The sequence below is a fragment of the Hyperolius riggenbachi genome, chromosome 3 (genome assembly GCF_040937935.1).
Source record: "Hyperolius riggenbachi isolate aHypRig1 chromosome 3, aHypRig1.pri, whole genome shotgun sequence".
Classification (NCBI taxonomy): Eukaryota; Metazoa; Chordata; class Amphibia; order Anura; family Hyperoliidae; genus Hyperolius; species Hyperolius riggenbachi.
The window spans coordinates 491231493-491254689 of NC_090648.1; the positions used below are offsets into that span (position 1 = coordinate 491231493).

A 23197-nucleotide genomic window follows, 5' to 3' on the forward strand; every position below is an offset into this window, starting at 1 on the left:
ATGTAGTCTGCCCACACCCCCAGGAATCAGTCATTTTACCAATTAAGGAAATAGTTTTGTGGAACAGTAAAAACTTTTTGCCGCTGATAACTTTTGAACAGTCCTACATTTGAAAAAAAAATTGCTAATTGTAAAAGGTCCCTCTTATTTCATGGAAAACCCAAAGAACTTTTTGTGGAGGTTTTTTTTCTTGTATAGATTTCAAATGAATGTTGGGGAAAATGTACAATCTAACTTGAGGGAGAAAAGTAAGTACTCTGCCTAGTAAAGCTTTTGTCTGGTCCCATCTGCACATCTTTCTCGCTTATAAGTTAATTGCCCCCTAAAATGCGGTTGTCCCAGTAGAGAATGTTCTCTTCAAAGCTCGGAACCCAAGATGGTCACCAGCTCCACCCCTTCTGCATGGAGATGCTTTGATTGAATGGCGATGTTTCAAAGAAGCAAGGACTGACATCAATGAATGAAGACCTTCAAAGACATCCCTGCTGGACCTGGTGGAAAACCTGGCGAACAGTGGGGACTAGAGGGGATTGCTTGAAGGCATAGATATCACCCTTTCCTCCCGCAGGTTACGCTATAAAATCTGCCTGAAATTCCTCTGAAAGTAAGTCATTTGTTAGATTGATAAACACAAGTGTAAACACCTACAAAATACAGTTTTGAGAAGTGCTACTTAACTTAAATTCAGTTTCTAGGTGTTACAGAAAAGAACAAAAATGTCGGAGAGGGATTGCGTTAAAATCACAGGTAATCTGTTGACGACTGACTTTTGTTAGTCCAAATCCGGTTTTTGGCATTCCATAGCCTGTTTAAGGTGCTAGACTTGGCTGATGAATCAGGAAGACTAGCTAACCAAAGGACTAAAAGCATTGCTTCTGAAGTTGACCCTTGAAATTAAAAAAAAAAAAAAAAAAAAAAAAAAAAGATATTTATCTCGACGGCCTGCGCAAAGGTCCACCTACTCTTAAAAAAAAAAAATATTCAAAAACATAAAAAAAAAATACTGTAATTAAAAAAAAAGTGATATCTCAGATATGTGTATCTCCAGGTGAGGCAGTTTTTTTTTAATCTCCTGAACCATAAAAGCAGATTCTTCTGCAAGCATAAAATAAAAACGCATCTTGTTCCATACACGTTACATATTTTTTACAATAAAAATGCAGTACAAAACGATAAAAGGTTTTTCTTTTTTTTTGGCATACTGTCTGTACTGGCAGGAAAAAAAAAAGAAAATAGTTGAGAAAAAGAGAGAGAAAAATATCTGTTTGAAAAAATAAAAAAAAGAGCAAAATTCTTCTTTACCAAAACGTAAATAAGTCGCTCTAGCAAAGTGAATTACTTTGTCATTGTAAAATCTTTCGAAGAAGAAACCAAAAAAATATGTCATGAGAAAAACAGATATCGATAGCAAAAGACAAAAAGGACGACAGGTAAAAATGGACCTTAATGGAATTAAGGAGTCGTGTGGTTGTACTTTGATAAATAGTTGAGCGAGCGTATACACAAGCGGCAGCATGAAAATACTTTTGATATCTCGCTAAAAACGCTAAGTTTATACAGTTTCTTTTCATATATCGGACGTAATAACACTGAAAAAAAAATTATTTTTGTTTCGAAGGCTCTGAGTAATTCCTCTCCTCCTTTTTTTCTTGTTTTCTTTCTTGAAAGGCCCCCCTTTACATAATAAACCTGAATATGAGTGGCAAATTTCAGAGAAAAAAAAAAGCTATAAGGAGTCCGAAAACAAAAATAAACAAAAACAAAAAAAGTCTATTCTTAAACTTTCCCCATTAATCTATTTGTATCCCCAAAATAGAGTCCTGAAGCCCCTTCAAACTAAATGCTACTATAGTTCAACCTTCTGACGTATACACAAAAAGTTGAATTAAGTTAAGCAAGATCCAACTTTCCCCCATGCCTCTTGCTTAATTTTGGCCCTTTATTTTATTTTTTGCACGGTCATTTCTCTTAACGATCCAGAAGTAATTAAGGCCAACGTAAAAATATGAAAAAAAAACTCATAAGCACTGAAGGTGTTGGCATGTAGCCTGGCACGCTCGGATCTCCCCGCCGTCTCCATGGTCATTTCCTCCGACCCTCGGCGGTACGTTCGTGGGCTTCAATGTACCATGTAGAGCACGCCCTTTTTGAATCACAAAAAATAAAGACAGGCTGTTCTTGTTTTTTTTCCCCCTCCTTTCTTTGCATTGTTTCTTGGTGAAATGGAAAGTTCTTGTTGCGTCTGGCTGTGTCAGTTGTTAGTTTGAGGCTGTTGCAGGCCTTTGTGTAGAGTAGGGGGGTTGGCTGTGGCGGTGGAGGGTTTGATCCAGGGGATAGTTAGCAAGGAAGAGGAGGAGGAGGTGGTGGTCGTGGTTGTCATGGTAACCTGAAGCATCTGTTCATTCTGCATCAACCTAATGAGACTTCTGAGGCGTTCCAGTGATGACTGAGTCCCCCTCTGCTGTGCCAGCAAGCTATTCTTCAGCTCCAAGCATTTCTGCAACGGGGAGAGAATACAGTATGTGGCTTATTGTGAAAAGGGGATTAGAGGATTGTGTGTATGAATGGAGATGCGCAGGGTGGAGGGGAAGGAGATACATAAATTCACATCAATCTGTATTCAGAAACTGTAGCATTGCAAACAACATCACACCGTCTTAAGGGATGCTAAGTAATTTTATTCATGAACAAATTTAATTTAAGAGGTTTTAGTGCTGCAGAACATAGTTTTTCAAGAGGAACTTAAACCAAGGATTAAACTTCATCCCAATCAGTACCGGATACCCCCTTTCCCACCACAAATCTTTACCTTTTCTCCAATAGATCATCAGTGGGGTCTGTATGGCTGATATATTGTGGTGAAACCCCTCCCACAGTGTGATGTCATGACCATGGTCCTGACAGTTCGCTGTCTGTGAACCTCGTTGCATTGTGGGAAATCATGGCTTTTTCCAACTGCAAAACTAGCAGTATCTCCCTCTGTGCATAGAACTCTCAGTAACGAGCATTCTATAGAGATCGCCTGACAGAACTAAATATGTCACCCCCAGCGATAAATTTCAGAATGTAAATTCAGAGAGAGGAAAGATTTTACAATGGGCAACCACTGACTAAATAATCTATTAATGAATATTTTAACCACTTCACCCCAAAGGGGATTTTACCCTAACGGCCAAGAGCGATTTTCACCTTTCAGTGCTCATCCCTTTCATTTGCCAATAGCTTAATCACTACTAATCACAATGAAATGATCTAGATCTTGTTTTTTTTCACCACCAATTAGGCTTTTTGGGGTTGATATTTGTTTTCAGTAATTAATTACTTTATTTCCTATGCATTTTAAAGGGAAAAACAAGGAAAAAATGAAAAAAATACATTATTTCTCCAATTTCATCCCCTATAGTTTTAATATAAACAATGCTACTGTGCATAAAACCCACACATTTTATCTGCCTATTTGTCCTGGTTATCACAACATTTGTATTATGTCCCTAGTACAAAGTATGGTGACAATATAGTATTTGGAAATAAAAATGTAAGGTTGAAGGAACAACGTATGGTAAGGTTGAAGGAACAACGTATGGTAAGGTTGAAGGAACAATGTATGGTGAGGTTGGAGGAACAACGTATGGTGAGGTTGGAGGAACAACGTATGGTGAGGTTGGAGGAACAACGTATGGTGAGGTTGGAGGAACAACGTATGGTGAGGTTGGAGGAACAATGCATGGTGAGGTTGGAGGAACAACGTATGGTGAGGTTGGAGGAACAAGGTATGGTGAGGTTGGAGGAACAAGGTATGGTGAGGTTGGAGGAACAACGTATGGTGAGGTTGAAGGAACAATGTATGGTGAGGTTGGAGGAACAATGTATGGTGAGGTTGGAGGAACAACGTATGGTGAGGTTGGAGGAACAACGTATGGTGAGGTTGGAGGAACAATGCATGGTGAGGTTGGAGGAACAACGTATGGTGAGGTTGAAGGAATAACGTATGGTGAGGTTGAAGGAACAATGTATGGTGAGGTTGGAGGAACAATGTATGGTGAGGTTGGAGGAACAATGTATGGTGAGGTTGGAGGAACAAAGTATGGTGAGGTTGGAGGAACAAAGTATGGTGAGGTTGGAGGAACAATGTATGGTGAGGTTGGAGGAACAATGTATGGTGAGGTTGGAGGAACAACGTATGGTGAGGTTGGAGGAACAACGTATGGTGAGGTTGGAGGAACAACGTATGGTGAGGTTGGAGGAACAACGTATGGTGAGGTTGGAGGAATCAGATGTGGTCTTACCTTTATGGCGGTGCTCAGATGTCTCTCTTGTTCTTCTAGCTGTCGCTGTTCATTCTTAAGCTCATTCCCTTTCTTTAGTAGTTTTCTCTTTTCTTCCTCTTTCACTGGAAAAGAACAGAGAGGGTCATCTGACTGCTACACAGCCAGCAATTGGTAGAAGCTGAACGTAGAAAAGCTCCACTGTCGAACGTGTCAGAATAATTACAGACGCTTAATCAATGCAGTAACAAGGAAAACTTCTCTATGTCTGACAAACTTCATTCCAGATCAGAGACCCCACAGGTATTGGTGTAACAGAAAGTTTGCGTCCAGAATATCTCATCTCCCTCCCTCCCTAACAGAAGTGAGTGTGCACAATGCATGCCTGTTACTCCCAGTGTGGACCAGGAAAAGCGGAGATATATTAGGTGGCAAGTGCTGTGTTACGTGTAGACTAATCAGTGCCCGTCTGACACCCCCCCCCCCCCCCCCCCCACTGAAATTGCCGACAGCAGGCAGATGAAAATCAGCATTAGAACAATGTAGGAAAACAGTATTTCTTTTAGCCTCCAGACCCCCCAAATCTAAGCCCCCCCCCCCCCCCCAAAAAAAAAGCCTAATCAATGGAGGCCTCATGTCACTACATACAAGACTTACATGATCTGCTGCTAACCTCTTGGTGCCAAATACCACAGAACTCCATCATAGGTCTTGTGAAGTCCAGGCCTGACCACCAGGGGGAGCTACACTATGTTATAGGTTGATAGTGTATTATATGATATGTATCTATATATATAATAGACTAATGCTTCATACACACTTGAGATAACAGTCTTTGGAAAATGAAAGATCACAGACCAATTTTACCCCATTCCATGTAGTATGAGAGCCCTACTGTACACAGTCTATTCTATGGAGCTGCACTCCCCATCAGATAAAATCTTTGCAAGAAGCTGCACACAAAGATGCCCGTACACACTCAAAAGATCATTATCTGCAAAAGATCCGTTCCTGCAAAATGCATTATAGTCTATGAGATCTGCAGATCATCATACACACTTGGTTTAACAGACTTCATCTGCATATCTGGCAATCATCTGCAGATCTGAAAATCCACCCTGTTGAATCTGATCTGCAGATGATCTGCAGATGATTGTCTGTTAAACCAAGTGTGTATGATGATCTGAAGATCTCAAAGACTATAATGCATTTTGCATGGAATGGATATTTTGCAGGAACAGATCTTTTGCAGATAATGATCTTTTGAGTGTGTACGGGCATCTTTATGTGCAGCATCCTGCAAAGATTTTATTTGTTGGGGAATGCAGCTCCATAGAATAGACTGTGTAGAGTATGGCTCTCATACTACATGGAAGGGGGTAAAATTGGTCTGTGATCTTTCATTTTCCAAAGACTTTTATCTCAAGTGTGTATGAAGCATAAGTGCCTCAACCTTCAAACAAGAAGAAGAAGTACTTTGCATGAGAAAATGTATGCGTGCTCAAACACCAAGTTTAAGGCCTCTTTTCCACGGACTGTTGAGCTGTGTGCTCAGCAAGCAGTTACCAGGCAGCAGTGAGCAGATACCAGGCAGCAGCAAGCAGTTACCAGGCAGCAGCGAGCAGATACCAGGCAGCAGTGAGCAGATACCAGGCAGCAGCAAGCAGATACCAGGCAGCAGCAAGCAGTTACCAGGCAGCAGCAAGCAGTTACCAGGCAGCAGCAAGCAGTTACCAGGCAGCAGCAAGCAGTTACCAGGCAGCAGCAAGCAGTTACCAGGCAGCAGCAAGCAGTTACCAGGCAGCAGCAAGCAGTTACCAGGCAGCAGCAAGCAGTTACCAGGCAGCAGCAAGCAGTTACCAGGCAGCAGCAAGCAGTTACCAGGCAGCAGCAAGCAGTTACCAGGCAGCAGCAAGCAGTTACCAGGCAGCAGCAAGCAGTTACCAGGCAGCAGCAAGCAGTTACCAGGCAGCAGCAAGCAGTTACCAGGCAGCAGCAAGCAGTTACCAGGCAGCAGCAAGCAGTTACCAGGCAGCAGCAAGCAGTTACCAGGCAGCAGCAAGCAGTTACCAGGCAGCAGCAAGCAGTTACCAGGCAGCAGCAAGCAGTTACCAGGCAGCAGCAAGCAGTTACCAGGCAGCAGCAAGCAGTTACCAGGCAGCAGCAAGCAGTTACCAGGCAGCAGCAAGCAGTTACCAGGCAGCAGCAAGCAGTTGCCAGGCAGCAGCAAGCAGTTGCCAGGCAGCAGCAAGCAGTTGCCAGGCAGCAGCAAGCAGTTACCAGGCAGAGAGCAGTTACCAGGCAGCAGTGAGCAGTTGTGAGAGATTGAGAGCCATTTCACTGCCTATTCACAGTCCATGGAAAAGAGGCCTTACCCTAGCAAGTCTGACATTGCAAATCTGGCCTAATTGGCTATTCATGAGGCAATGCTCATGCAAATGCATGCACAAACCAATACCACAAAGCAGTCACCCTGCTACATGCTACATTAGCACTATCCGGCTTAGTGCACACCAGAGCGGTTCGGCAGCGTTTTGCGATCCACTTGCGGCTGCGGATACGCTTGGGTAATGTATTTCAATGGGCTGGTGCACACCAGAGCGGGAGGCGTTTTGCTGAAACGCATACTCCCGAGGTGAGGCATTTTTTGGATTGCGGAGGCGTTTCTGCCTCCAATGTAAAGTATAGGAAAAACGCAAACCGCTCTGAAAAACGGCAGTTCAGAGCGGTTTTGCAGGCGTTTTTGTTACAGAAGCTGTTCAGTAACAGCTTTACTGTAACAATATATGAAATCTACTACACCAAAAACGCTTTACAAAACCGCAAAATGCTAGGTGAAATGCTACAGAAAAATAAGAAAAAGCGTTTCAAAATCTGCTAGCATTTTGCGGATCTGCTAGCAGTTTTTGGTGTGCTCCAGGCCTCCAGGAGCGCCACGGGGAGGATTCCCAAAGCCCCCTTTTTATACAACTGGGGGGACCGCAGGGTCCCAGGCTCTCTCATTGCCTGGAAACCACAGCGGCACCCCGGAGGGGGAGGCTGGGTGGCGTGGACGACCCCCCCCCCCCCCCCCCAAGTGTGGCCAGCGCCGGGGAGAGCCGTCTGCACCCACGTCCCAATATTAAAAACAGGCATTAACGTCCATTGCGTTCTGCTACATGCGCATTAATTTGGGGGCACCACATGAGAAAGGAGAGAAGCATGGGTCACCCCGAGCTTTAGACCTCAGGGCTGGCTCACATACAGCACTCCAGTGGGGGGGGGGGGGGGATGACAGGCGCACTCACTCCAGGGTTCACACCACCGGAGCAAGCCATCCACCACCTGCCTCCAAAGGATACAAACTGCACAAAATGCTTTCCATGAGAAAATTAATGCGCATGTAGCAGAACCCAATGGACGTTAAGGTAAGTGGCTGTTTTTAATATTAGGAGGTGGGTGCGGACGGCTCTCCCCAGCGCTGGCCACGCTTGGGGGGGGGGGGGGGGGGGGCGGCTGCGCCACCCAGCCTCCCACTCCGGGGTGCCGCTGTGGTTCCCAGGCAGCGAGAGAGCACTTTGCAATATTGGTTTTTTGACCCTGCATAGTTTGGCATGCGAAAGCAAATGCATATTTGCATGAGCATTGCCTCATGAATAGCCAATTAGGCCAGATTTGGAAAGCCAGACTTGCTAGGGTTAAACTTGGTTTTTGAGCACGCAAAATTTTTCTCATGGAAAGCATTTTTTGCAGTTGTATCCTTTGGAGGCAGGTGGTGGATGGCTTGCTCTGGTGGTGTGAGCCCTGGAGTGAGTTGTCTGCGCCTGTCCTCCCCCCACCCCGGAGTGTTGTATGTGAGCCAGCCCTGAGCTCTAAAGCTCGGGGTGACCCATGCTTCACTCCTTTCTCATGTGGTGCCCCCAAGTTAATGTGCATGTTGCAGAACGCAATGGACGTTAAGGTAAGTGCCTGTTTTTAATATTGGGAGGTGGGTGCGGATGGCTCTCCCCGGCGCTGACCACACTTGGGGGGGGTGCAGCTGCGCCACCCAGCCTCCCCCTTCGGGGTGCCGCTGTGGTTCTCAGGCAGTAAGAGAGCCTGGGACCCCGCAGTCCCCCGGTTGTGTGGGGGCATTCGGAATCCTCCCCGTGGCGCTCCTGGATAGTGCTAATGTAGCATGAACTAATACCCGCAGGGCGATCGCTTTGCGGTATTGGTTTTTGGACCCTGCATAGTTTGGCATGCGAAAGCAAATGCATATTTGCATGAGCATTGCCTCATGAATAGCCAGTTAGGCCGGATTTGCAAAGCCAGACTTGCTAGGGTTAAACTTGGTGTTTGAGCACGCATACATTTTCTCATGGAAAGCCTACTTCTTCTTGCTTCAAGGTTGAGGCACGTACTCTATTAGATAGATAGATGCGGCGTATGCTACGACGCGGGTTGGCTAGTTATAGATATATAGTCATATATCACAGGACACCATCACTGGCCTTGTGGAGTCCAGGCCTGACCAGCAGGGAGAGTTGCACTATATTATAAGCTGATAGTATATTACACGGTTTATAGATATATAGTCAGATACAACAGGACACTGTCAGGTCTTTTAGAGCGCAAGCCTGACCACCAGAGGGAGCTGAACTATATTCAAGGGTGATATTGTATTCTATGTATTATAGATATACAGTATAGTCAGATACCACAGGACGCTTTCAGATGTCTTGTGGAGTCCAAGCCTGACAACTCTGCCTACTAATCTGTCAGAGGAAATATTTACATCGGTGCACTCGGAATTGGGCTTAAAACCCAAATAAAAACAAAATTGAACAAAGCAAAATTCTAATAACAAACGGGTTGATAAGTGTAAAACAAACAAACCACAAGTGTATAGGAGCAAAGTGCCTGGCAGAATATCTGACTTTTGGGCCAAACTTATTTCCCAAGATGGAGTACAGCTCATCTCCTGTCCAATCAAGCTGTAGCTGCTGGGCGGGAGAATCAGGTGCGACCATGTGACACCATTAGTAGGCAGAACCATGAAAGACAGACTACATTTCACAGAATTCCTGCATTACAGTACAAACTGTGTGTCCTGTATATGAAGAGGCAGACTTGTAGCTCACAGAAAGTAGGAACTGTAAGGCCACTATCTGCTGACAGGACAGGATGGGTAGGTGCACAGCTGCACGGGTAGACAAACACACACACACACACACACACACTTTAATTATAACATAAAAAGTCCACGTTCAAAAGTTTTACTTATTATTTACAAAATTCAACAAGGCTGCTATAAGGTTTGCCTTATTCAATTTTGGGTTAAGTTGGGCTTAAAGAGAATCTGTACTCTAAAATTCTTACAATAAAAAGCTTCCCATTCTGTTCCTTATGTTCTCCTGGGCCCCTCTGTGCTGTTTCTGCCACTCCCTGCTGCAATCCTGGCTTGTAATTGCCAGTTTTAGGCAGTGTTTACAAACAAAAATCATGGCTTCTAACCAGTGTGATATGCTGAGAACAGCTTACTGTGTGACTCATGCAGAGCTTGGAGAGGGTGTGTACAGCTTCTGCCAATGACAAGCAGTGCTTCACATTCCACACATTCCAGCCTCAGCCAACAGAAAGAAGATAAGATTTATTACAGAGACAGTGCAACTAGAAAAGGCTGCAGCATGCCAGAGCACATTAGAACAGGTATAGGAACTTATAGGAGAAATAAGGCTCAACATTTTGTTACAGAGTCTCTTTAAAGGGAATATGAAGTGAACATTTCTGAGATAAATTGTATGTGTGGTACAGCTAAGAAATAGAACATTGGTAGCGAAGATACAAGTCTCATATGGTTTCCAGTACAGGAAGAGTTAAGAAACTACACTTGTTATCTATGCAAAAGAGGTTCTCTGAGCTCTCTGACTAATTTAGTCAGAGAACAGTGCTATTTTCGGAAGTACTAAGGGCCTGTAACACTGCTGCGCTTGCGCTTCGCTTTTAAAATTGCATGCGTTTTTTAATTGCAAGTTCTTTTGAAAAATCATGAAAATGGTGAAAACCTGTACACACTGGTGCGATGCAGTTTTTCTATTTTCATGATGGCTTTGCGACTTAAAAAGCGCATGCGTTTTTAAAAGCGCAGGGCAAGTGCAACAATGTGTACAGGCCCTTATACATCAAAGAAACATTGAAATACAACTTCAGATAATGATTTACTGCATGGAAGTTCAAAAGGTCCTTCTTTCTGCTCTGTTTCATAGTTTAAAATGCAGAGTGTAATTTGTAAACTGCAAATATTAGAGAATGATGAAATGCTATGAAAAAAAAAAGCTTTTTAACTGGAAATAAAAATATGAGACTCTGTTCTTTGCTACTAACGTTCTATTCATTATCCTTACTACACATACAATTCATTATATCATAAGGTGTTTTTGTTGCTTCAGTGTCCCTTTTTCTGTCAGAGCTTCCAGGCAATGATATTATTTGTCTTGAGAAAACTCACGACCAGCGAGTGAAATGCATTGACAGTTGTTTAGGCTCAACAGGCTACCGTAGAAGCTTGAGGAGAGACGCTGCATGGAAACCCCACGAAAGAACTGCTCCATAGATGACATGCAGTATCCGACCACAGAATTTGATATGCAGGCAAACAGGGGAGCTGGAGGAACAGCGTGAGTAAGTGGGGACACCACCACTGAGGTCTGTAAGACTCTGTACAAGTAGTGGTAATATTGCAGCAGGAACGTGGTTCAGCATAACAGCAAAGTAGTTCCATGGTTTTGGCCATTTGTTTTTAGGGACAGTTCGTACCACACGTTTCTCCACGCCATGTCGGGCTAGCAGGCTGTGTGATACCTAAAGCGCAATTTTCAGCACCTTGAAAAAGTTTTTTGTAGAGTTTAGCTTAGAGGCCTCAATGGTGATCGTGCAATAAATAGTAACCAGCGCTGGTAAAATACATTAGTTCATCTACTGCAGGCAGTATGGTGGGATGTTACTGGGACAAGTGCAATTGTATGGGAGGGGAATGTTAATTTTCTGGTGTGTTGGCAATACAATCATGAATACACTTTAGATCATACATGTCAAACTCCAGCCCACGGGCCAAATTTGGCTCTCGGAGCCATTAAATTCGGCCCTCAATGTATGGCCCACTCTAGACCACCAGGGAAGCTATATTGGAGGTGAAGTCCTAGAACACCAGGGAAGCCATATGGGAGAGGGAGGGGTGAAGCACTAAACACAAGGGAACTGTATAGGGGAGGGAGGAGGACCACTACACCAGAGAACTTTATACGGGAGGGAAGTGACCACTAGACATTGAGGTTGGCCCACGACTAGGTCCCAGTATTCAATTTTGGCCCACTTTATATTTGAGTTTGACACCCCTGCTTTAGATGATGGCATCCTGTCTCATGTGGTTTATTTAGAAATGATAGGAGGGTACCTGTTTTGTGCGTCACGTAGGACTGGACGATGGCGACCGCTCCGCTCCACGGCACCGTCTCCTTCTTTAATACCTAATATTCAATGCGGGAAACAACACAATATCGTTACTCACAAACACATTGGGTTATTTGCTGCCAGGTAAATTTGCAGCGTGCTGAATGCTGACACACATGGGGCTTGATTCAGTAAACGGTGCTAACCCAGTTAGCACGCCTAAAGACTTTGGGCGTGATACCTAGGGTGCTAACTGGGTCAGCACCGTTTACTAAATTTACATCGCGCGCAAAGTCCCACACTGAAAACTTTGCGTGCCCACAGCGCGGTGTGCGCGAAATGTCGCATCGCAGTGCGGCGAAAACAGTGCGTTGATGCGCCTATAAGGTCGCATTGCGTGCGACTTTAACGTCACATGGTGCGACATTAAGGTCGCACCCAATGCGACCTTATAGGCGCATCGGGTGCGCTGTTTTCGCGGTGCGCGCGCAAAGTTTTGCGTGCGGGACTGTGCGCGCGATGTGAATTTAGTAAAGGGTGCTAACCCAGTTAGCACCCTAGTTATCACGCCTAAAGTCTTTAGATGTGAATTTATCATGCCTAAACTAACTTTAGGCATGATATAGGGCTTTTCACAGGCGTGCTAACACTTAGCACGGTTTACTGAATCGAGTCCATGGGGTTACAAACACCATCCGGCTACCTTAAAGGGAACCCGTGGTGAGAGACCTATGGAAGCTGACATATTTATTTTCTTTTAAACAATACCAGTTGCCTGGTTGTCCTCCTGATCCTGTACCTCTAATATTTTCAGCCATAGACCCTGAACAAGCAAGCAGCAGGTCAGGCACTCTGACTCAGGTTTTACTGGATTAGCCATATGCTAATTCCAAGGTTTTGACTCAGACACTACTTATACCAGAAGATCAACAGGGCTGCCAGGCAACTGGCATTATTTACAAGGAAATAAATATGGCAGCCTCCATATCCGTCTCACCTCAGGTCCCCTTTAAATTTGAAGGGAGGCTGAACTACCCCCACAAGGGCGCAATTCAGCTTTGTCTTAACTCTTTAGCAGGCAAATGTAGTAAAATTTTATTTGGTGGAAGGGGAACTGTGGCTTCCCCAGCCTGGCAGGCTCGGCAGGGTATGGAGAGTGGGTGGCAGGGTGCTTTCCTAATTACCTCTCCAGACGGCTGGATTGGCTTCTTCTTCCTCCGCCATGGCAGTGACGTTCTCCTGGCATGTCTTCTCAGTTCCCATCACATGATAAGACATGTGATCGGTATCCAGGAGACCATGCCAGTGTTACAACTCCACCCGATGGTGGAAGAGGGGTGATGGAAGAGACTCTCTTCCATCACCCCTCTTCCACCACCCGTTGGCGCTGTAATGCTGAGGATCCCTGTTCCGGACGGCCTCTTTCCTTCCACTGCGACAGCGATGCAACCCCAACATGTCTTCTGGGTCCCGATCACATGATATGACGTGATCGGGACCCATCATGTGATCGGGACCCAGAAGACATGTTGGGGTTACATCGCAACTTTTTGAGTTTCTTCAATATCTTTTATACATATCCTTATACTGGTATAAAGAAGAGGTTGTCTCCACAGAAGTTCAGAATTAACACTTTCTCTACATAGCTGACTTACCTGGAGGCTCAAGGCAATTAGAGGAAAAGTTTTTGTGCTACAGCTTCAAGGACTATAGGAATATCTTTATCCTCAAAACAATAAGGCTACGTTCACAGTGGGCATTGGGTTGCATCCCCTGTAACGGCAGGAATGGAACAGGAAAGGTCGCAGCGCACATTATCAGTGCATTGCGTTACAGACAGTATACTTCATTGTGTCCTCAGATGAGCTCACAATCTAATCCTACCATAGTCTAATGTCCTACCATATTATTATTATGTATTTATATAACAGTGACATCTTCTGCAGCGCTTTACAGAGTACATAGTCGTGTCACCGATTGTCCTCAGAGCAGCTCACAATCTAATCCTCAAACCTCGCGGAGTTCCCCTCTATGGAAACCCACACAGCGAGCATGGCACTCACCTTCTGCTGGCACTTGGGACACATCCACACTCCCTTGGGTGCTATTTTCAAAGGCAGATCTAAGCAGTCGAGATGGTAAGCTCTTGGGCAGGTTCCGCAGGGCTGCAGATTGCTGCCGCGCTTGCATGCCGAGCAGTGCTCATCGTGGGTGATCTGATCCTATCAAAAAAAATGACCAACAAAGAAACATTACACAATGCTTTATTTCTTTTATATTTGCTGATATAAGAAAATAAATGATTAATGTGGAGATCTGTATAACAACAAAACCAAAAAGCAGCGAGATCTTGAAACACAACCAGCTGTAATTACAAAGAGTTATCGCTCTGCCAGCTCACTGGCCAATCAGCAGGCGGCTGACAGGAGCCTGCAATTCTCATCCCCCTGACGGCTCATCGTCCAATCAGCAGGTGGCTGACGGGAAACTGCACTTCCTGTACAGTGTAAAATGGCTGAACAACATACAGCCAAAACAATTCTCAGAATTTCACATGCAGTAATAACTGAGATAGGGACATTGCTGACTTTTTATAAAAACCCAAGGCTGTGGAGTCAGAGTTGAGAAGTCGGAGAACTTTTGGGTACCTGGAGTCAAAGTTGGAGTCGGTGGTTTCATAAACTGAGGAGTCGGGAGTCGGATGATTAAAAATCCACAGCCCTGGCAAGTATTACACTAAGGAGTCGGAGTCTGGGCCATGTTGGGTACCTTGAGTCGGAGGTTTTCGTAAACTGAGGAGTCTGAGTTGGATGATTTTTGTACAAACTTCACAGCCCTGAAAAAACACGGGGCCATTCGCTTTGCCACAAGGAATGGGTATCAGAATTTTTTTGTTTTCTTTTATTTTGGCCAGAGAGATCAGAACTGCCAGGCAATAGGTATTGTTTAAGAAGGAAATAAATATGGCAGCCTCCATATGTCTCATTTCAGGTGCGCTTTAAATAGATCACTTTCCTGTAAGACTTGCTTTGGTGGACCGCCCTAGGACAGTGTTTCTCAAACCTGTCCTCGTGACTACCCCCCAATGTCTCAGCTACATTGAATCCACCTAGCTAAGACACTAACTAACCCACCTGTACAGGCAAACAGAGTCGCCAAAAGGATAAAATTGATAAAACGTTTAAAAGTCAGGGGAGGCCGAGGTGGACTCCCCTCCTCCAGGTAGACACAAAAAACTGTTGATAGAGTTTAACCAAATATTTATTCACATACTCCAGAAAGTGTAATATGTAGGTCTAGTACAAAACAGGCGCTTTGCTTAGTACTAGACCGACATGAGTTTTATGCTCCGTTCATAGCCTGAGGAAGCAGGATATTGCTGCGAAACGCGTTACACTTTCTGGAGTACGTGAATAAATATATGGTTGAACTCTATCAACAGTTTGTTGTGTCTACTTGGAGGAGGGAGATCCACCTCGGCCTCCCCTGACTTTTAAACTTTTTAACAATTTTATCCTTTTGGCGCCTCTCTTTGCCTGTACATGTCCTGAGTCCACTCTTGGCGGAGGGGTGTTGCCCCCCTTTTTTCCGATCTACAGAGAGCGACTTCTTAATCCTGAGTGGGGACAGGTCTAATCTCCCCCACCTGCCTATACAGTGGTTGTCTGGAAGGTAACCCTGGTTTGTGAGTATTAAGATCATATACTTTGTCACACCCATATCACCAGTACATACTACACTATACTGGGCTCTCGTGTCTCTTTCTGTAACCCACCTGTGCATAGGTGAGGTTGCCTGCAAGTCATGCACTGTTGGGGGGGGTGAGGGGGGGGGAGTTGTTGTCACTAGGTCAAGTCTAAGAAACTGTGCCCTAGGACCAGAAACCCCTGTGAGGGATCAGTTTGAGTCGATGCCAGATCACAGAGAACAAAGGTGATCTTAAACCGATAGCTACAGACAGACATGGAAAGTAAAGAAAAACCGCAAGATGTCCGCAGACACATCATGCTGGTGGTCTGAGTGAAATCATCGAACAGGAGGTGACCCCAGGTAAACATTTTCACTGTAGCAGTCCATTGCACATACATTATACAATATAAGTGGTGCGGATAGGTCTATAACATGTTTATAGCAGTGCATTGCATTATATATTCTGACAAATGAACGAGACAGGAGAAGTCCCTGAACACACTCCATCCTGTTATTGGGTAAAGCTTACACACATACCTTCCAACAGTGATCCGATATGGCTGGCATATAAAGAAGGGTAGAAAGAGGTTAGTGATTGGATGAGACAACACACAGGAGGGGGGAGACATGCTCTGCGGGTTACGGGGTGAGGCAGTTATTGGGGTTACACCGTACATGCGGGAGCTAGTCTATAAACTGCTAGATAACATGCTCAGTAATACACGGGGGAGGGTGCACAGGCCAGTCCTGAACACGAAGGACTAATCCCTCACTATGTTATTCACCAGAAATCTGAAAGCAAGCGCTCAACATTTCTGTTATACTTCATTTACCCCAAATAGTAATGCTCCCGTATTACATGTAGGTGGCCGGTTGTAAGGAGAGAATCTGGACTAAACGCCTCGGTTTCACATCAGTCGTCCAACCTCCCCCATTCCTGAAAGTGTAGTCGCCTCTTTCTGCTTACAAACCTTAACCATTTCATGCCGCGGGGATTTTTCACCTTATGCATCAGAGCAATTTTCCCCTCCCATTCAATCGCTAATAACTTTATTACTACTTATCACAATTTATTGATCTATATCTTGTTTTTTCCGCCACTAATTAGGCTTTCTTTGGGTGGTACATTTTGCTAAGAATTATTTTTTTATAAATGCATTTTAACAGGAATATCAAGAAAAATTGAAAAAAAATCATTTCTCAGTTTTCGGCCATTATAGCTTTAAAATAATACACGCTACCATAATTAAAACCCATGTATTTTATTTGCCCATTTGTCCCGGTTATTACACCATTTAAATGTTGTCCCTATCACATTGTATGGCATCAATATTTTATTTGGAAATAAAGGTGCATTTTTTCCGTTTTGCGTCCATCACTATTTACAAGCTTATAATTTAAAAATTGTTCGTAGTATACCCCCATCACATGCATATTTAAAAAGTTCAGACCCTTAAATAACTATTTATGTTTTTTTTATTGTAATTTTTTTTCCGGTTCTGTGCATGCGCACTGGCCACCACCGCCAAAAATGTCTGCGTCGTGCATTGATTTCAATGCCTTCTGCTGCCACCACACCGCCAAAGTCGCACGATAACCCGCTATTGAGGTTGCGGCCGGTTGGCGGCAAATTGGAAGCTTCCAGCGCAATGTGACACAACTAGTGTTCAGGACCCCATACACTTTGCTGTTGCTTTAACCTGCATGCAGAAATGGTAACACAATGCTAAAATAGTGTATAAAACGGACCACAAGGAAATCTCAAGTGTGGATAAAAAGTTGAGCTTTGCTTTCAGCCTTCCACAGACTATCACTCCACTCGCTGTCCTCCCGGTCTGCCATTTTGTGCTGCCAGCTAAAGTCCATGAATGGCTTAGATACAGACTATGGTACATGCGCAGCCAGGTGCCTCCTCAGTCCCGTGACTGCGCATTCTGCGCATGTGCATGTTTCCTGAACTACACACACACTGAATGTTGCCGGCCATGGCAGCGTGATCGAGGATACTGCGTATGCGGTGACAGCAACACATATCTTTATTATTTTTTCTTACATCAGATTTTCTTTAAAGCCCCTTTTAGTTGGACAAAGTAACCTAGCTGATATTTGTTAGACGATTGTTTCATTTAATATCCGATCTGCTCTCGATCGAGGACGAGAACGATTTTCCGATCAGTACTGCACAAAAATCAATCCCGTTCTGGATCGAGAGCAAATCTGACATGCTGGAAATTATCAATGGACCCATCGATCTGACAGGCAAATTGCATCATGCATATCAGCTTTTAAAGGAAACCAGAGCTGTAGCAAAAGAAAGAATTAATACTTACCCAGGGCTTCCCCCAGCCCTATAAGCACGTGAGCCCCTTTCCGTCGTCCCGCGGTCTGCCGTTCAGCCGCAATCAGCCTCGACAACTGGCTCAGTCGCGTCAGTTGGAGGTCTTCTGCGCAGGACGGCGAGGGACTCACAAGTACTTATGGGGCGGGTAAGTATTGATTCTTTTTATTGCTACAGCTCTGGTACTGAAGTGAGGAGAATATAGAGGCTGCTATATTTATTTCCATTTAAAGTGAACTTCTCTGATGTCTTTTCAAGCCCAAGCCTGTCCCCTTCTGGCTCTGCTATGATGACTCAGCTATAATGATTCCTGAGCAAAGCCAGACTGAATGCTCAGTCAGGGATTTTATCAGGGCTGATAACAAGGCTGACCAGTGAAGAATGAAACAGAGAGCAGGGTAGGTGTTTTCTCTAATGTTCCCACTGATATATATGGTAAAATTCATGAGGGTGCTTCGTCACTGGTTCGATTGAAGTAACAACAGTTGTCTGGCAGCATTGCTGATCTATTTGGCTGCAGTAGTGTCCGAATAACACCAGAAACAAGCATGCAGCTAATCTTGTCAGATCTGACAATAATATCAGAGACATCTGCTGCATGCTTGTTCAAGGTCTGTGGCTAAAAGTAATAGAGCCAAAGGATCAACAGAGCAGCCAAGCAAGTAGTATTGTGTAAAAGGAAATAATTATGGCAGCCTCCATATCCCTCTCGCTTCAGTTGTCCTTTTAAGTTCTAGTTTTAAATTATTCAAAAAAAATGAGACGATCTGTACAGTGGATGGGTTTTTAGGTCCTGCAATCTCTATACTTTACACAAGAAGAAAAATCCCTTGCAGCTCTCAGGGCACTTGCTGTGGAATTTATAGCCCCGCAATAAATGAGAGTGGCGAGGTGATAAAGGCAGGCATTCCCTGCATTATTGAGTGGCCTCCTGCAGTGATACAATGCTGGTAATGTGGAGATAACAGGATGGTAGCTGTACCATAACTGACGGGAGGATACAACTTGTAATGTTTCCTGCCAATGCATCGCTGTCGCGGTCTGTGGGATCCTCACACCAGACAATTCAGCCTAGGATATGATGCATACATGGCATTAGGGCTGAACGGTTTTCGATTTTTAACTGAAAATCATGAGCAGGAGCAAAACGATCTTGGAATCGTCAAAGCGGGTGGTTTTCACCGTCGCTGCTGGTACCTGCTCTGCTCCCGGCCCCCTCCTCCAGTAAGTTCCGTTCCTATTCATATTCACCTCATTGCATTGCTGCGCGGTGAGCCGCGGTGGAGAGGCAGCGAGTGTTGGGGGCCTGTACCAGGAAGTGTGACATCACTTCCTGGGGGCCACCGTTACTAGGCAACACTCGCTGCCTCTTCACCGCAGCTTACTGCACGGCACCGCTGCCTCTTCATCCCGAGGAGGGGGCCTAAATAGTCCAAACACAATACAGTCCCAGTTATCCGGAACTCAGACAACTAGAAGTCTCAACCAACTGGCATGCCCGAGTGGTAACAGGGACTTTATTTTAAAAGCCTCGAATCCTGCCGAAAACACTTACCCAGCCTCCAGGGGCATGTAGCAGCCTTCCTGCAGCATCTAATGGGCTCCTAGCAGCTTATGCCGTCCGTGCACACAAGGCGGCCTGTCACATGACTCGATGCAGGTCAGGTGACGTGTCAGCTGACCTGCGCAGGGGAAGCCGGAAAGCCGCTAGGTGCTGCAGAAAGGCTGTTAGACGACGGAAGAGGCTCAGTAAGTATTTGGGGGGGGGGGGGGGGAGGTTTGTGCTTTCTAGGCCAGTTTCTCAAGTGCTGCAGGCTCACCTGTCACTCCGGTGTGACTTCTCGCCTCTGGCGTCTCTTTGAATTGTCACCCCCAGCAGCTGTACCACATGACACCGGGGCATATAGTGACATCACTACATGTGGCGGACATAGGAGTCCAGGAGTCGCACCGGTGTGACAGGTGAGCTTTCAACGCTCACCATGGACAATGTATAAAGGAATCTAAAACACTCAGTCTCTCCTCTCCAGCCTTCGTAAAACAAGGAGTAACTTTCCACCGGGTAAATCCACAACAGATGGGGTTAACCCACTCGGAGGACCCGACCTCCATCGACTTTCAACTCCTCCTATGAATCACCTTAAAATATCCAATTTTCCTATTAGCAGCTAATCAATTTGCTCACAAACACCTACGAGGCCATTAATCATACGCCACATTTCTCGGGTGACACGTATAATAACTGCGCTAATGAGGGAAATCTGATGCCTTATGTGACCTTATAATGTACAGGACATTGATCATTACAACTATATGGAGGTTACAGGTTTGTAGGACGAGGAGGAGGAGGATTAATATAGCCCAGACTCCGCCCCCCGCTTGGTGTATACTGTAAATATATACTGTATGTATATATTATATGAAGACCATCAGTTCACTACATAAAGCGAGCCATAGCAATATACTGGAAATAGAACATTTAATGAAGAACAATAGGATCAGGTCATCTACAGAGAAAGATACATATCTACATATTCAGCAGTTTAGCCACTCGACGGGTGTAATAAGGCAAAACAGATGAATGCAGAGCGAGCTGAGCTTCCGTATTGGTCAGTGAAGACACCTATCACACTAAGGGGGCGTTGCTTAATAGAAAAAAGGGACAGACTCTGAATTTTGTGTTCCCTCACCTTTTAGTTTATAAGCCTGATGGGACAGGTCCTCTTCCCTCCTACTCTATCCTGTGTTCCCCTCCCTTCTTAGATTGTAAGCCTGATGGAACAGGTTTTCTTTCCTCCTACTGTATCTTGCGTTCTCCTAACTCTTACATTGTAAACTTGATGGGACAGGTCCTCTTACCACCTACTGTATCCTGTGTTCCCACATCTCTTAGATTGTAATCCTGATGGGACAGGTCCTCTTTGCTACTACTGTATCCTGTGTTCCCACATCTCTTAGATTGTAAGCCTGATGGGACAGGTCCGCTTCCCTCCTACTGTATCCTATGTTCCCTCACCTCTTAGATTGTAAGCCTGATGGGACAGGTCCTCTTACCTCCTACTGTATCCTGTTCTCTCACCTCTTAGATTGTAAGCCTGATAGGACAGGTCTTCTCCCTGATACTGTATCCTATATGTTCCTTCACCTCTTCGCTTATAAGCTCAATGGGACAGGTCCTCTTCCCTTCTCACTGTATCCTGTGTTCCTCTCACCTCTTAGAATGCAAGCCTGATGGGACAGGTCCTCTTCCCTTCAACTGTATCCTGTGTTACCACACCTCTTAGATTGTAAGCTTGATGGGACAGGTCCTCCTACTGTATCCTGTTCTCTCACCTCTTAGATCATAAGCCTGAAGGGACAGGTCCTCTCCCCTCCTATAGTATCTGCTTTCCCTCACCCCCAGCCCCCACTTTGTCCTGCGTGTCCTCGTCTATTAGGCTAACTTTACACATTCATATAATAATGATAATGATTTTATTGTGGCTATCTTGACATTATAGTTCCCAAGAAGGAAGATTATGAAGCTAAAATGAGATTTAACTTTATTAACAGTTTTGACTGGAGTAGCACTTAAAGAGAAACTCCAACCAAGAATTGAACTTTTTCCCAATCAGTAGCTGATACCCCATTTTACATGAGAAAGACAATGATTTTCACAAACAGACCATCAGGGGGCGCTGTGTGACTGATTTTGTGCTGAAACCCCTCCCACAAGAGGCTCTGAATACCACGGTACTGCTGGCAAACTGCCACAATGTAACAAGGTTCAGAGACAGGAAATAGCTGTTATTAGCTGTCTGTAACAGACAGAGCAGCTAGAAACAGCTAAATAACCTGCCCACAGTAACAATGTCACCATGTAATAAATGTCAGAATGTTAATTGGGGAGAGGAAAGATTTTACAATGAGCAAACACTGACTAAATCATTTATACATAATTATGGTAAAAAATGAAGCACTTTTTTTACTACATTATTTTCACTGGAGTTCCTCTTTAACACGAGGCATACACTGCACTGATTTGTATTTTTTTAGGTTTACATAGTCTTGGCTGGACATTGTATGTTCATGCTAATTCTGCAGGGTGACCTGTAGGGGGCAGTGGCACTAATCACACATGCTCATGCCATGCGAATAGAGAGGTAGCAGGGTGGGGACTTACCTTTGCCTGTTAAGAACGGGTTACTCAAATAGTTTGAGGCAAGGCGTTTCCGCTGAAGACACAATAAGAGCGCGCGTGAGACACAGAACATAGACACAGACCCTAAGACATCTGGCATTCTACTCAAAAACTCAATTCTCCTAAATGCGTCCCTCTCTTACGACTTGTCCCCTTTTGAAATATGACACGTATTGTAAGATAATAACAGCACAGTGGAAGCGGCACTTAAATTAAACAGCGACATAAACCAGCTTCTGGCAATCGTATTCCCTGAGACCCGCCAAACGATCGCCGTGACCTCAGCAGCCCGTGTGCGGGACCGGCGGTCTGTTGTCAGCAGCTTGTACCGCTCAATGATTTCGTGTTTACAGCGAGCGCTGGTTGAGAGAACCCTCCGTCCGCCCCTCGCGCCGGCAAGCTGCGATCTGATTATTCAGCGCTTTCGGGATGGTGAGCGGCAGAAGTGCTTTACGAGGTAATCTCGCCGCTGCTGAATAAACCGCGGCGAATATTTCACGCCGCGGCCCCGGCTGTCACAAAACACAAAGCAATTACGCCGGCTTCCGTTCGTTTGGCAATTTATTTCCGCCGTCAGAAAGTCGCCGTAGCTCTTGGGGCCGTGAATATGCATGAGCGGAACGTATAATTCATCGCGGTCTGCGCCTCCCCTTCCCATCATACGTGACAGAAAAACGCCGGCTGATTGAATTTTGCAAAGCCGCGCTAACCTAGCGGGGAAACACGGAGTGAGGGGGATATTTTATCTGCTTGAGAAATGTAATACCGGGGGCAACGAGGCCACACGACACACTTTGTCAATGGAAGTCATGTTAGTGCGGTATTAGCATGTTCTATGCATGTAGGGGCGAAACTACAAGTCACATTGCATGAGTTGCAATAATATTTATTATATTTTATTATTATTATATTATATTTTATTAGGAAACAGATTAGAAGTTAACACAAAGTGTTAGTGAACTGTATGGCACATGTAACTGGCCTGTGTTCCTACTAACCTCACTGGTGTTATGATTATTTCCAGATTTAGGGTCCCAAAGTCATGCAATTTTTTTCACACGCTTTTAGACCCTAAAATCAAGAAGCAGAAAAAACATACCACAGAGAGATCTGCAGCAGCTCCTGCATACAACTCACTCAGGCACGGGATTACTGCTCTGAGCTGCAGATTTCCGCCCCGAGCCTGACTCTGGATTACCGCTAAGGGCGTTAAATATTCCTAGTCGCCTTAGGGCTGATCCACACTGGCTGCATTTTGAAAAACACATCCTCATTGACTTGAATTAACATCGTGATTTAGAGGGAGTGGCCACA

General features: G+C 44.8%; 1 protein-coding gene across 4 annotated transcripts in view; it reads right to left on the reverse strand.

Moving 5' to 3' along the window:
- PHF21B (PHD finger protein 21B) overlaps positions 1–23197 on the reverse strand; it is a 553372-nt gene that overhangs the window by 393149 nt on the left and 137026 nt on the right. For 2 of the 4 annotated variants that reach the window (XM_068278191.1, XM_068278194.1), the window contains exons 8-10: positions 13739–13897; positions 11680–11752; positions 4287–4390 (exon numbers count right to left, since the gene is read on the reverse strand). In XM_068278191.1, coding sequence (XP_068134292.1) covers positions 4287–4390; positions 11680–11752; positions 13739–13897 — 336 coding nt within the window. Of the gene's footprint in view, positions 1–1355; positions 2498–4286; positions 4391–11679; positions 11753–13738; positions 13898–15902; positions 15926–21865; positions 21918–23197 lie in introns of those variants that run through there. The other 2 variants (XM_068278195.1, XM_068278193.1) reach the window with 2 other exon arrangements.